At 42.7% G+C, this 13,864-nt stretch overlaps 1 protein-coding gene across 6 annotated transcripts in view; it reads right to left on the bottom strand.

The window, feature by feature from the left end:
• LOC119978108 (suppressor of tumorigenicity 7 protein homolog) overlaps positions 1 to 13,864 on the bottom strand; it is a 150,675-nt gene that overhangs the window by 111,896 nt on the left and 24,915 nt on the right. For 5 of the 6 annotated variants that reach the window (XR_005463389.1, XM_038819504.1, XM_038819502.1 and 2 more), the window contains exon 2: positions 10,912 to 10,994. The exons of the other annotated variant lie outside the window; for it this stretch is intronic. Coding sequence is in view for 4 of the 5 variants with exons in the window: in XM_038819504.1 (XP_038675432.1) it covers positions 10,912 to 10,994 (83 nt within the window). In the remaining variant the exon portion in view is untranslated. The remainder of the gene's footprint in view (positions 1 to 10,911; positions 10,995 to 13,864) is intronic. 6 annotated transcript variants of the gene reach the window in all.

The following is a 13,864-nucleotide window of genomic DNA, read 5'->3' as shown; positions in this document are numbered from 1 at the left end:
ATCAGAGGTCATGGCATTTGCTTGAATCTAACCTCGCACTGAAGGTTCAGGTGCAGAGAACTGACTGTCTTCAAATTAATTTCAACACAAATGGAAACAAACTGCTGTTCTGGTCTTTATTCCGTGCATAATTCAGAGACAGGACAATCTAATAGTTCGGCAAAATTGTCACCTCACCAGCCCCATGCCATTGTCTTTAGAGAATCATTAGATACAAGAGTAATGATCAATGACTGGAAGCAAGTTAATACAACACCAATCTTTAAAAGTGTCCGAGAGACCACCAGCAAATTAATATCAGGGATGTCATACCGCCCATCAGCATTCTTGTAGCGTCTTCAATGCAGCAAAATGTCCGAGGTGGAATGTTATCACAAAATTTTTCACAGAGTCGCATAGAGGTAATAGGACAGATGCCCAAAAGCTGGTCAAAGGGATAGCTTTTCATCAATGACTTATAGGAGAGTCAGAAGTAAAGAGGGAATTCCAGAGCTTAGGCCTTTAGCAGCTGAAAGCACAATCGCCAATGGTGAAGTGATGAAAATCAGCAAGACCACAATTGGAAGTGCTGGTGTCTTAGAAGGTTGTAGGGTGGAAGGTCACAGAAATAGGGAGGGGCAAAGTCATGAAGGCATCAAAACACGTGGATAAGAGTTCAAAATAAAACAAAGCATTGTTCGAGCAGGAGCTAATTCAGATCAGCTATCACAGTGGGTAACGAATGAATTAGACTTGGTACGAGTGTTGTGACTGCGTATGCAAGCACGCGCGCGTGCACATCTTTGGCCAATCGGAAAACATTTTGAAAAAGGATAAAGTTTAAAGGGTCATGATGCTGTTGATCTGGTGTTCCTGCATGCAAAGGATGATCGCTGGTCACAGTAGTTGCTTCGAAGTACTTTCCAAAGATACTTTCGATCTAGAAGAGGACAGAGTGAGATCAATGTCCTTGAGATCTCGCTCTCGTCTTAGCTTCTCAGGTTTCAAAATACAGACAAGTTATACTGAGATGAGGATTTCCAGCTGGATACTAATAACTGAATTTCAGCCAAGGCAGGGTGAGAACAAGTGGACAACCTCCTACTTTTAAGTTTATTTCCAAATCGAGTCAAAAAAATAAGTTCAAAACAGAAACTCATCTCAGTCAGGAGGTTTCCATAAGCTCACCGTGTGTCTCCCAGCCTTAGAAAACAGTATTTTATTCCAGCAATTAAAGAATATAGTCATTTAGCTGAAGTGACTTCTTGATAACTGCAATTTCCTCACAGTAAAAGTGAATTTAGCACCTTTTCGGAAAAGAAAAGGTCAGTTACCAAGAAGGCATCCAAAAATTCAATGTCTTTAAATTTAAAAAACATATTGTTCTTGGAGATATGTATTCATAACACAAGTTAGGATCAGGATCAGGGCAGTAGACTTTTAGGTGAGCTCAAGTTTATGGAGTAATATCGGAATATTTTACAAGATAGAGAGGCGATACAATGAAACAAGGGTGAGTTAGCAAGGATTTACAAGTGGTAGATTACAATGAAGTTTTGCAGAAAATGGTGGTCCACCACAGTTTACGGTATACAAATAATTTGGAGCTGACAACACCAACATTTGTTTGCGGAAGACAGCAAATTGTCAAACAATAGAGATCAGGGAATGACAGCCGGTGGGAATGGCAGCAGCGCAAATGTCATTGGACTCATGATCTAAAGACTTGGGGTTAATGCTCTGGTGACACCAAGTTCAAATCTCATCATGGCAATTAATGAATCTGGAATTAAAAGCCGGTCGCAGTAATAATGATCATGAAACTATTAGATTGTCATAAAAAAACAATCTGGTTCACAAATGCTATCCTGGTGTCGTATGATCTATATGTGACTCCAAAACCACAATAGTGTAGTTGACTTCCAAGTGCCCAGCAAGCATCAGATCACTACAGAAAAATTAATCACTGTAGGCACACCGTGCCAAGCCGATCCTTCAAAATTCTCATTATTAACATCTGGGGTTTATACCAAAATTGGGAGAATTGTTTTAGACTGACCAAGCAACAGCTTGGCACAATCATGTCTTACTGCTGTTGCCCCAGACTCCTCCTTCACCAGTAAAGCATTGGATACAGTAATGGTATAGGCCCTGACAATATCCCAGGAGTACTGAAGACTTGTGTTCCAGAACTAGCTTCACCACGAGCCAAGTTGTTCCAGTACAGACACACCACTGGCACCTATCCAACAATGAGGACCTGAAAAAGTCTTGTCCACAAAAAGAGCAAATTACCACCCCATTAATCTAATTCCCAATCATCAAAAAAAGAAACAAGACGTCATTGACAGTGCTATCATGCGGTAGTTAAATCAGTAACAACCTGCTCACCGATGCTCAGTTTGTGTTCTGCCAGTGTCACCCAGGTTCAGAGTTCATTGTAGTATTGGTCCAAATGCAGTAAAAAGGTTGAGAGTGACTGTTCTGGACATCAAGGCAGTAACTGACAAAGCGTGACATCAAGGATGCCATAGCAAAATTGAAGTCAATGGGAATCGGGGAAAACTCTCCATTGGTTGGATACATATGTAGGAATATGGTTGTGGATCTTGGAGGTCAATCACCTCAGCCCCCAAGGTACTGATGCAGAAATATTTCAGGGTAGTATCCTAGACTTAACCATTTTCAGCCACATCATCAATGACTATCATTCCTTCATTAGGTCAGAAATGGCAATGTTCACTGATAATTACAGAGTAGTTCCATTCACAATTCCTCAGGTACCACAGCAAGACCTGAACAACATTCAGGTTTGGGTTGATAAGTGGCAAGTAACATTTGCACCACACGAGTCATGACCATCTCCAATAAGAGAGAATCAAACCACTTCCCCTTAACATATAATGACATTATTATCACTGAATCCCCAACCATTGGTCCAGTTCAGTCAAATAAATACAAGAACTACAAGAACAGGTTAGAGGCCGGGAATTTTGCAGCGAGTAACTCACCTCCTGACCTCCCAAAGCCTGTCCACATCCACAGGGCACAAGTCAGCAGTGTGATGGAATACTCATGCCTGAATGAGTGCAGCTCCAACAATCTTCTTGAAATTCAACATTACCCAGAACAAAGCAACCGGCTTGATTGGCAACCTATCCAGAAACATTCACTCCCTCTTTCACTGGTACAAAGTGGTAACAGTGTGCACCATACACAAGACGAAATGCAGCAATCTATCAAGGCTCCTTCAAAATAACTTTTCAAACTCCCAACCTCTATCACATAGAAGAACAAGGGCACCAGATACATGGGAACACCACGTTCTCAAATTAATTGAAAAAAATGGAAGATGGATAAGTTCACAAGAGAGCTGATGAGTTGGAAGGAACATAAACAAGAAGGTTCTAGGCTATACAACACAAGATAGGGATGGAAGGAATGGGTGACCAGCTTATTACTTAATAATATCCAGAGAAATAAGGAAAAAAACATTTTTTTATAATCTTTATTGTCACAAGTAGGCTTACATTAACACTGCAATGAAGTTACTGTGAAAAACAGGAAGAATGGTGACCCTAGCCGGGAATCGAACCTGGGACCCTGGTGCTGTGAAGCAATTGTGTAACCACTGTGCTACCATGCTGCCCAGAAGGATCTTGGTATGTAGACAATAATGCATCAGAAATCGCAAGAGTTTGTGTAAGGTATTGGTACAGTCACATCTGGAGTAAAGTGTACAATTCTATGCACAAAACTGTAACAACAATATCCAGGCATGGGAAGCAGTGTGAAAGAGAGCAACTAAACTGGAAACCAGCTTAACTCTACTGTGGAAAAGGCACTACCCTAGTGCTATTAGATAGGAAGTTCTATGATTTTGACCCAGTCATGACGAGGGCACAAGACAGTAAGCTGCATTGGAATGATGAAGTTTAGGAAGTATGATTAATGGTTTTCCGGAGGTGGACAATATTGCTCATGTGGAAAAGAGTAGTCTCTTACTCTCAACCTCATGCTTTCCGACTGCCTTTGACCGGCCTGACGTTAGGTTGGCATTTACAATTAGTGGCGAACCAAAAGGTGCTCACCACTGACCTCAAAGATGACGTGTAGATGCCGGCGCTGGACTGGGGTGAGCACAGTCTGTTAAAGTCCAACAGGTTTGTTTCAAATCACTAGCTTTCAGAGCTCAAGAGGCAGACCTCAAAGATGGCTGCTCGCAATCTCTGTGTCATGTCTTTCCTGATGTTCCCAGTTTGAAATCTGGGGCCAAGTCAAGGAATCTCCAGGTGCTCTGCAGCAGGGAGGTCAGAAAGTGGTTAATCAGTGAACCAGGACATAAAAAACCCTGAAACCCTACACTTAGCTACAGCAAAGTAAATGATTGGAACATACACATGGAATTAATGTAGAAGTCCAAATATCAAAAAAATTAACAAATGTAGAATTTCATTTTGTAGTAAGAATGCAAATAAGAAAACACCCTTCCAGTGAAACCCTTTAACAGTAATTAAAGCAGCTCACACCATGGAACCATAAAATCCATAGAATCCCTACAGTGCAGAAGGCAGCCATTCGGCCCATCGAGTCTGTACCAACCCTCTGAAACAGTACCCCACCACCACCGTATCCCAAGACCCTACCAGATCCGCACATCTTTGGACACCAAGGGGCAGTCCATCTAAAACACACATCTTTGGAAGGTGGAGGGAAACCAGAGCACCTGGAGGAAACCAATGTAGACACGGGGAGAATGGGCAAACTCCTCACAGACAGTTACCCAAGGCAAGAGTTGAATCAGAGTCCCTGGCGTGGGGAGGTCGCACTAACCACTGTGCCACCATTCCGCCCCCAGAGTCAACTTGCCAACCAATCTTTTCTCATGCGGTAAAAATTGTTGCTCTCTTTGAAAGTTGGCATTCTTGTAACAGTCCTAATGAGTACAAGATGAAAAGCTTTGACGCCATGTCTCTTTTCAGTAAAACTCAAGTTCTGTGCCACCAAACAACTAATAGACAAGTTCTGTGTCAACAAACAACAAATAGACAATATAAACACAGTACACTCTTAAAACTTCTGTTACGCCTCAATCAAGGTGTAATTTTTCAGAAGCCTTTAGAACAATACTAAGAAGTTCTCATCGGTTTGAAAATTTTGAGGGGAGCTCAACAGCGCACCTTCTGGAGAAGCCAAGAATCACTGATTGCAATCTCTGGATCACCCTGTTTAATCAGTATATGCAGACTTCAGAAACTGCTGTCAGAGTCAGAGTAGTAACGACAGCAAATACTGACATTTTTACTATTGGTGCAACATCAATATTTGGTCCATCAAGTCATGGATCAGCCACAACCTACTCTCCATCAGCCCAACTAACTTACAAGGTAACTTATGCATTCCCAATTTCAATCAGTTCATGAATGGGGGAGCTTCCTTCATTTACCTAGGCCCGAGGTGCTGGAATGCCCTCCCGAAACCTCTGTGTTTCTCTACCTTTCTCAGCCCTTTAAGATGCTCCTTAATTCCTACCTCTTTGACCAAGCTTTTGATCACCTGTCCTTTGGTTTCGAGCAAGCCTTTGTTTGACAATGTTCTTATGAAGTACCTTGAAATACTTTACTCTTGTTACGGGTGATATATAAATACAATCTATCTTGATGACGGACAGGACACAGAATTTAAAGTTCAGTTCAGGGTTGTACAGGACATCAGCGTATCGCATGAATGAACGGTCAAAAGACAGTGGGGTTGGGGTAGTGATGGCAAGGGGCCATAACCATGACTATTGTCTTATGGATGTTATGAAGTTATGGATGACCCACTACTTGATCACAGACATCTGTGAATTGGTTGTACGGTTGAAAGTTAGAACTAGGCATCATCATGTACAGCTGGTGGTATTGTGGGGGATAAGAACATAAGAACATAAGAACTAGGAGCAGGAGTAGGCCATCTGGCCCCTCGAGCCTGCTCCGCCATTCAATTAGATCATGGCTGATCTTTTGTGGACTCAGCTCCACTTTCCGGCCCAAACACCATAACCCTTAATCCCTTTATTCTTCAAAAAACTATCTATCTTTACCTTAAAAACATGTAATGAAGGAGCCTCAACTGCTTCACTGGGCAAGGAATTCCATAGATTCACAACCCTTTGGGTGAAGAAGTTCTTCCTAAACTCAGTCCTAAATCTACTTCCCCTTATTTTGAGGCTATGCCCCCTAGTTCTGCTGTCACCCGCCAGTGGAAACAACCTGCCCGCATCTATCCTATCTATTCCCTTCATAATTTTAAATGTTTCTATAAGATCCCCCCTCATCCTTCTAAATTCCAACGAGTACAGTCCCAGTCTACTCAACCTCTCCTCATAATCCAACCCCTTCAGCTCTGGGATTAACCTAGTGAATCTCCTCTGCACACCCTCCAGCGCCAGTACGTCCTTTCTCAAGTAAGGAGACCAAAACTGAACACAATACTCCAGGTGTGGCCGCACTAACACCTTATACAATTGCAACATAACCTCCCTAGTCTTAAACTCCATCCCTCTAGCAATGAAGGACAAAATTCCATTTGCCTTCTTAATCACCTGTTGCACTTGTAAACCAACCTTCTGTGACTCATGCACTAGCACACCCAAGTCTCTCTGAACAGCGGCATGCTTTAATATTTTATCGTTTAAATAATAATCCCGTTTGCTGTTATTCCTACCAAAATGGATAACCTCACATTTGTCAACATTGTATTCCATCTGCCAGACCCGAGCCCATTCACTTAACCTATCCAAATCCCTCTGCAGACTTCCAGTATCCTCTGCACTTTTCGCTTTACCACTCATCTTAGTGTCATCTGCAAACTTGGACACATTGCCCTTGGTCCCCAACTCCAAATCATCAATGTAAATTGTGAACAATTGTGGGCCCAACACGGATCCCTGAGGGACACCACTAGCTACTGATTGCCAACCAGAGAAACACCCATTTATCCCCACTCTTTGCTTTCTATTAATTAACCAATCCTCTATCCATGCTACTACTTTACCCTTAATGCCATGCATCTTTATCTTATGCAGCAACCTTTTGTGTGGCACCTTGTCAAAGGCTTTCTGGAAATCCAGATATACCACATCCATCGGCTCCCCGTTATCTACTGCACTGGTAATGTCCTCAAAAAATTCCACTAAATTAGTTAGGCATGACCTGCCTTTTACGAACCCATGCTGCGTCTGCCCAATGGGACAATTTCTATCCAGATGCCTCGCAATTTCTTCCTTGATGATATATTCCAGCATCTTCCCTATTACCGAAGTTAAACTCACTGGCCTATAATTTCCTGCTTTCTGCCTACCTCCTTTTTTAAACAGTGGCGTCACGTTTGCTAATTTCCAATCCACCGGGACCACCCCAGAGTCTAGTGAATTTCGGTAAATTATTTGTAAGTGAAGAGGCCATGATTCAAATCCTTAACAGAAAGATGTTTTGATAGAAAAAGTATATACACGCAATATCTATATATATATATATATATACACACATATTTGAAAACTCTATACCATACATTGACTATAAATGTATATCTATGTGCGGATCTATGATGATATTTACATTAGCTTGGCTGATAACATTAATTTCTATTGACATTGTATTATGTAACTCACAATCTATTACGGTGTTTAAGTTGCCTTATCTCCTTGAAGTCATAAAGTCTAATTACTTTAAATAAACACAACAGGAGATCAAAGTTTAATTGATGTTTGGTGAGTGAATATAGCAATTTGAGGTCACTGTAAATTTCCAACTCCACCCCATATAGTTGGTTAAAATAAAACCTGAAAGAAGAATACACTTTCTACACAATTGTGGCAACTCAGCCAACACTACAATAAATCAGTTAAGGCCCTATTGTTAATTTCTTTCCCCCAATGTTTCTCCAGAAAATTCTGACTTGATAATATTTTCATGTTTGCAATGTTCAGTTCCATTTACAGTTCCTTCCCAAATGCAGCATGGCCTGGGCAACATTTACTGGGCTAATACATGGCAAGTAACATTTGTGCCCTTCAGATGCCAGGCATCAATGATCTCCAACAAGAGAGCGAGCATGACCACCTTACTCTGTAATCTGGTGGGATCTGACCCAGAGTGTGGTGTACCGTTCATGTCTCCTTATTTAAAAAAGGGATATACTTGCATTGGAGGCAGTTCAGAGAAGGTTCACAAGGTTGATTCCTTGGATGAAGGAAAGCTTGAGCAGGTTGGGCCTCTAATCCCTGCGCGTTTATAAGAATGAGGATTTTCTCTTATTGGAATATGAGATGGTGAGGGGGTAGGTTGATCGGGTAGCTGCTGAGAGGACGATTAGCCCTCTTGATGAAATCTAGAAATAAGGGGGTCTCCCATTGACAGCAAAGGTAAGGAGGAATTTCTTCTCTCAGAGGGTCATTTGCCTTTGGATTTCTCCAGCCCAGCAGGCAGTGCAGGCTGGGTCATTGACTATATTCACAGTTGAGTTAGACAGATTTTTACTTGACAAGGGAGGCAAGGGTTATGGGGGGCAGGCAGAAAATTGGAGTTATGGTCATAATCAGATCAGCAATAAGGCATGACTGAATGGTGGGGCAGGCTTGAAGAGTCAAATTGTCTACTAAAGCTCCTATTTCTGATGTCCTTTTTCTAAGGTTAGTGGTCCAGCTAAAGGTTCCCCAAGCTACTCCGCAAGGGCAAGGCAGGAATGTGATGGAATGTTCTCCATTGACAGCTCCAAGAAACTCAAAGACAGCAATCAGGAATTAACCTAAAGACCCATTTCTTCCTGCACCAGTGCACCTGGTTGCAGCAGGTACTAGCTACAGGATGCACTGCAACAACTCGCCACGGATTTTTCCACACCATCTCCGTAATCTGTAAACTCTGCAGGAATTCCCGCTTGGACATTAATGGTCAGAATGGGACTAGGGCACCTCCTGCATAGGCTTATAAAAACAGGAATGAAAGGACAGCACATCACATAACGAAACCAGACTTCAGGGTCACTATAATTTCCTCTCAGTTCTCACAAATGTACAACTCATTTTTAAAACCTCCTCTCTCTCTCTCTTCTTCTCCCTCAACTTTCCTTAGTGTTCAGGTCTTCACACATGGTGCCCATTACAGGGCTGCCTTATCTAGTCCTTATGGGGTTGGGGGGAGGTGGGGAAAGGAGAGGGAGCGGATGGAAACTTTTCCTCAGGGACAGAATGCCATTCAACCACCCAATCCTACTCTGCCATTCAACTATACCATGGCTCGGGACTTTTTGCGGAAGCAGGTACCAACCTTCCCACTCCTCCCGCTAAGGGGGATTCAGGATAGGGTGGTTTCTAGAGGATGGATAGGAGAGGGGAGCGTCTTGGACATATATAAAGAGCTTATGAGATCGGAGGAGACGCAGACTGAGGAGCTGAAGCAAAAGTGGGAGGAGGAGCTGGGGGGAGAGTTAGTGTTATGTACATTATTTATTTTGTTGCTGTTATAATGCCAAATAAATACCTCAATAAAATGTTTATTAAAAAAAACTATACCATGGCTGATCTGCAACTCACCTCCATTTACCCAACTTAGTCCCATATACCCAACAGAAACGTACAGACTTCAGTCTTGAAAACTCCAACTGACACCCAACATCCATTGGGCCGGTTTAGCTCAGTTGGCTCGACAGCTGGTTTGTCTCTACTTCCTCAGCAAATTCGGCAGTCCCAACAACTCTTATCAATTTCTATACCATAGAAAGCATCTTATCTGGCTGCTTCACAGCTTGATATGACAACTACGCGGCCCAAGACCGTAAGAAACTACAGAGAGCCGTGAACACAGCCCTGTCCATCACGCGAGCCCACCTCCCACCCATTGACTCGGTCTACAACTCCCACTGCCTTGTGAAAGCGGGCAGCATAATCAAAGACCCCTCCCACCCGGGCTGTTCTCTCTTCCAACCTCTTCCATCGGGCAGAAGATACAAAAGTTTGAAAACAGGCACCAACAGATTCAAAAACAGCTTCTTCCCTGCTATTACTGGACTCCTGAATGACCCTATCAGAACTCTTATGGACTGAACTGATCTTTCTACGCATCTTCTCTACAGTTGTAGCAACAAATACCGTATACTTCACCTGCTATCCATGTTTATGTATTTTCATTTTGTATCTCGTGTATTTATCGTAAGTTCTATGTTTTCATGTATGGAGCGATCTGCCTGGAATGAACGCTGAACAATACTTTTCACTGTAGCTGAGTACACTTGACAATAAATCTAAAGCTGACGCAAAGCAAAGCCAGCAGCACGGGTTCAATTCCCGTACCGGCTGAGGTTATTCATGAAGGCCCCGCCTTCTCAACCTCTCCCCTCGCCCAAGGTGTGCTGATCCTCAGGTTAAATCACCACCGGTCAGCTCTCCCCCTCAAAGGAGAGAGCAGCCTACTGTCATCTGGGACTATGGCGACTTTACCTTTCCTATTGGTGCAGGGTGTTCCAGGATTCAACAGGCTTTATCTGGGGAAAATGCTTTCTGCTTTCACCCCTCTGTGGGCTCAATCAGATTTTGTTGTACCCGTTCCTTCTCAATTCTCTCATCAGGTGAAACATTTTCTCCCCATCAACCCCACCCAGTCCTAAGATTCTATGCACCTCTATCCAGTCACCAAACAATCTTCTTTCCAAGTTCTAGTGGATACAAGCCAATGAGATAGCAGCATCGGAAACAAAACAAGATAATTTTGTATGCTTGTCATTTGTAAAATGGCAAATATGTTTTAAAAGAACAAGATTTCTCAAAGAAACTGCTGGAGGAAGGTTTCCTCACTGGAGACCACATCCAATCGTGGTCAGTGGAGAGTGAGCAGGTGCAGAGTTCCTGATCAATGGGAGAATTTTTCTTTAAATAACAGATATAATACTTACTAATATGAGTCCTGATATGAGAGAGGACGTCCCTGTTAATGCCACATAGAACTTCGGAGTCAATGTGTTCAGAAATGCAGTTACTAAAAGGAAGAGAAATTATTCACAGGTAAACAAGGAAAATAGGCTGGACGGCAACACAAGCACAAGAGAAAATCAAAGGAAGCAGACTTGAAGTATTTTTAATCACTGCTGTCTCAAAAAACTGGATGAGGTCAAAATCCAGTCAAAGTAGATGAGATGAAATCACTTTCTCATTTATTCTACCTGCCAATTATTACATTTTTCTTTAGTACTCGGTGGGTGGTCATCAGTATCAGCCTCAGCCCAGGGGGTTGCATTCTCGTCTCGGAGTCAGAAGGTTGTGTGTTCACAGACCCACTCCAGAGATTTGAGCACGTGATGTAGGCTGACCCTGAGCGTTGCTGTAAGGGACTGTTGCATCTCAGGTGAACTACTAATGCACCTGTTCAGGTTGATGCTGTACGGTTCCACAGCACTATTCACAAATCAGGAGGTGATATCTCTGTACTCTGGCCAACATCTTTCCCTCGAGCATTGCACAAACGATCAACTGATGGTTTATCATTTACTCCTCACGGAACCTTGCAAATTGGCTACATTTTCCAACACTGCAACAACAACCAGACTCCAGACATAATACATTGGCTGTGAAGCACTTTTGGATGTCCAGAGGATGTTAAAGGCACAAGTTGTTTCAGAATGGTCACACAGATAAAAAAAAATGTAACTGATCCTCGGAAAGGCTCAATAATAGTGAGCACCAGGAGGTGGAAGCAGAGAGCCTTCAACAAACTTCTACTGTTAAGACTCTGCTCAATTATTCCAGTAATCTGCGATTCTTTGAAAACATCTATGATCCACTGGAGAATGTCAATGTTTGAAATCTCGATTCAGTGTACATATGAATAATTTAGGTTTGGTAAACACCTCAAATAGGATATTCAACTCTTACCTCACCCCAAGCACGCTCTGGATCTCATACTTGCTGGATAGGATTTTGAGAGAAAGAAAATAAAGATTTGTTTTGCTACAGCACCTTCCACAACCTCAGGACTTCCCAACTGCTTCATAGCCAATGGAGTACTTTTGAAATGTAGCCACTGTTGCAATATAGGAAAATACAGCAGCCAATTTGTGCACAGCAAGCTCCCACAAAACAAGTGGCCAGATAACCTGTTTTTACTGATGTTGGCTGAGAGATGAATAATGGGTAGGAAAGCGGGGAGAACGCACCTCTGCTCCTTTTCAAAGTAGTGCCGCGGGATCTTTTGCATCCACCTGGGTGAGTCAGATGGGCCGTGATCCAAACGACCACACTTCGAACAGCGTAGCACTCTCTCAGTGCTTCACTGGGGGTAAAATCATAAAACTCTGGAAATACTCAGCAGGTCTGGCAGCATTAATGGAAAGAGAAACAGGGTTAATGTCTCGAGTCAATATGACTCTCCTTCAGAGTCATAGGTACTCGACACAATAACTTGGTTTCTCTCGCCACAGAAGCTGCCAGACCTGCTATGTATTTTCATCTGTTTCTATTTCAGATTTCCAGCAACCGCAGTATTTTGCTTTTAATACTGCTCTGGAAGCGTCGGCCTAGACTTTGTGGTCCAAGTCTCTGAAGTAGGACTTGAAGCTACAATCTGACTCCGAGAGGCCAGAGCTGGCCACTGAACCACAGCTGTACGCTGACGCAGCGATTTCTGTTTTAGAAATTTTAACGCACAGTCCGCTGATGATCGCAATAGTCCTGATGGCCCTGACTGCGTCACTGCCAGAAATGGAATGTCCTGTGGAGGAGGCGGCCGAAGGCAGAAATAAATAGCTTTACTTAACCTCTGCCTACTGAGACCAGATAATGTTTGTGTCTTGCTGCAATGTGAGTAGTGAGATATTAGTTTGAATTTTTTTTGCAAATTTGAAAGTACATTTGAAAGGGTGTAATCTTAAATCACCAAAATGCTGAAGTCTTCACACAAAACTCTGCTCTTTACACCTATCATCACAGATACGTGTACAGTGCATATCAAGAGTCACATATAAATTACTGTCCGTTTAATGTTGCGCGGCAGTATAAATTTGTCCTCTCACATTGCTCATGCTACTACCAGTGCCACCCAACTGTTCTAAACTCTGTAATTGTCACTGGGTACCTGTGCTCACCACTATGGTATCTTAGAAATTCAGTGGCAGACCATTATATACCAGTACTGTATCCCAGAGTTAGTGACAGACCTGTACCCACCAGTACTGCATCCCAGAGTTAGTGACAGACCTGTACCACCAGTACTCTACCCCTGTTTTTAGAGCGACAGACCTGGCTCCACCAGCACTGTACCCCAAGACATCCAAAAACCATTTGCAGGCAACGAAATAGAGTCAGTGTGATGCAGGAAAATGCAGCAAGCACATTGTGTGTCTCAAACCCCCATGAAGAGCAAGCTGATAGATGATCAAACAACCCAATTAAAAAAAAATTTTTTTTTAAAGATATGGTAGTGGTTGAGGGTTAAAACTTAACCAGGGAGAATTCCCCGCCAGTCTACGATGCAGCAGTCATGGAATTTTTATATTGACCCTAGGGAGGGCAGACAGGGCCTGGGCTTAATGTCTCACCCAAACAACTGTACTAACAGTGCAGCCCTCCCTCAGTAGTGCACTGGAGTATCAACTTAGATTGTACACTGTTCTCTGGAGACCAGTTCAAAACAGTGACCTTCTACCTCAGAGCAATAGTGTTACTCACTGGGACAATGTAATATGGGGTGTACAAATCTATCACTGCTGCTGGGAGTGATGGATTAAGCTGGAGGTGAATTATGAGTACCAGAACAGAAATGGCTAATAGAATGTTGAAACATATTGATGTAATATTTTTCCTATTGCAGCAGTGATAGTCAATAAGCTGAGTGAGACCACCATGCAGTGCTAG

Source organism: Scyliorhinus canicula, chromosome 15 (assembly GCF_902713615.1).
Source record: "Scyliorhinus canicula chromosome 15, sScyCan1.1, whole genome shotgun sequence".
NCBI lineage: Eukaryota > Metazoa > Chordata > Chondrichthyes > Carcharhiniformes > Scyliorhinidae > Scyliorhinus > Scyliorhinus canicula.
The sequence above is the reverse complement of the archived record's forward strand: the minus strand, read 5'-3'. Positions and strand labels throughout refer to the sequence as shown.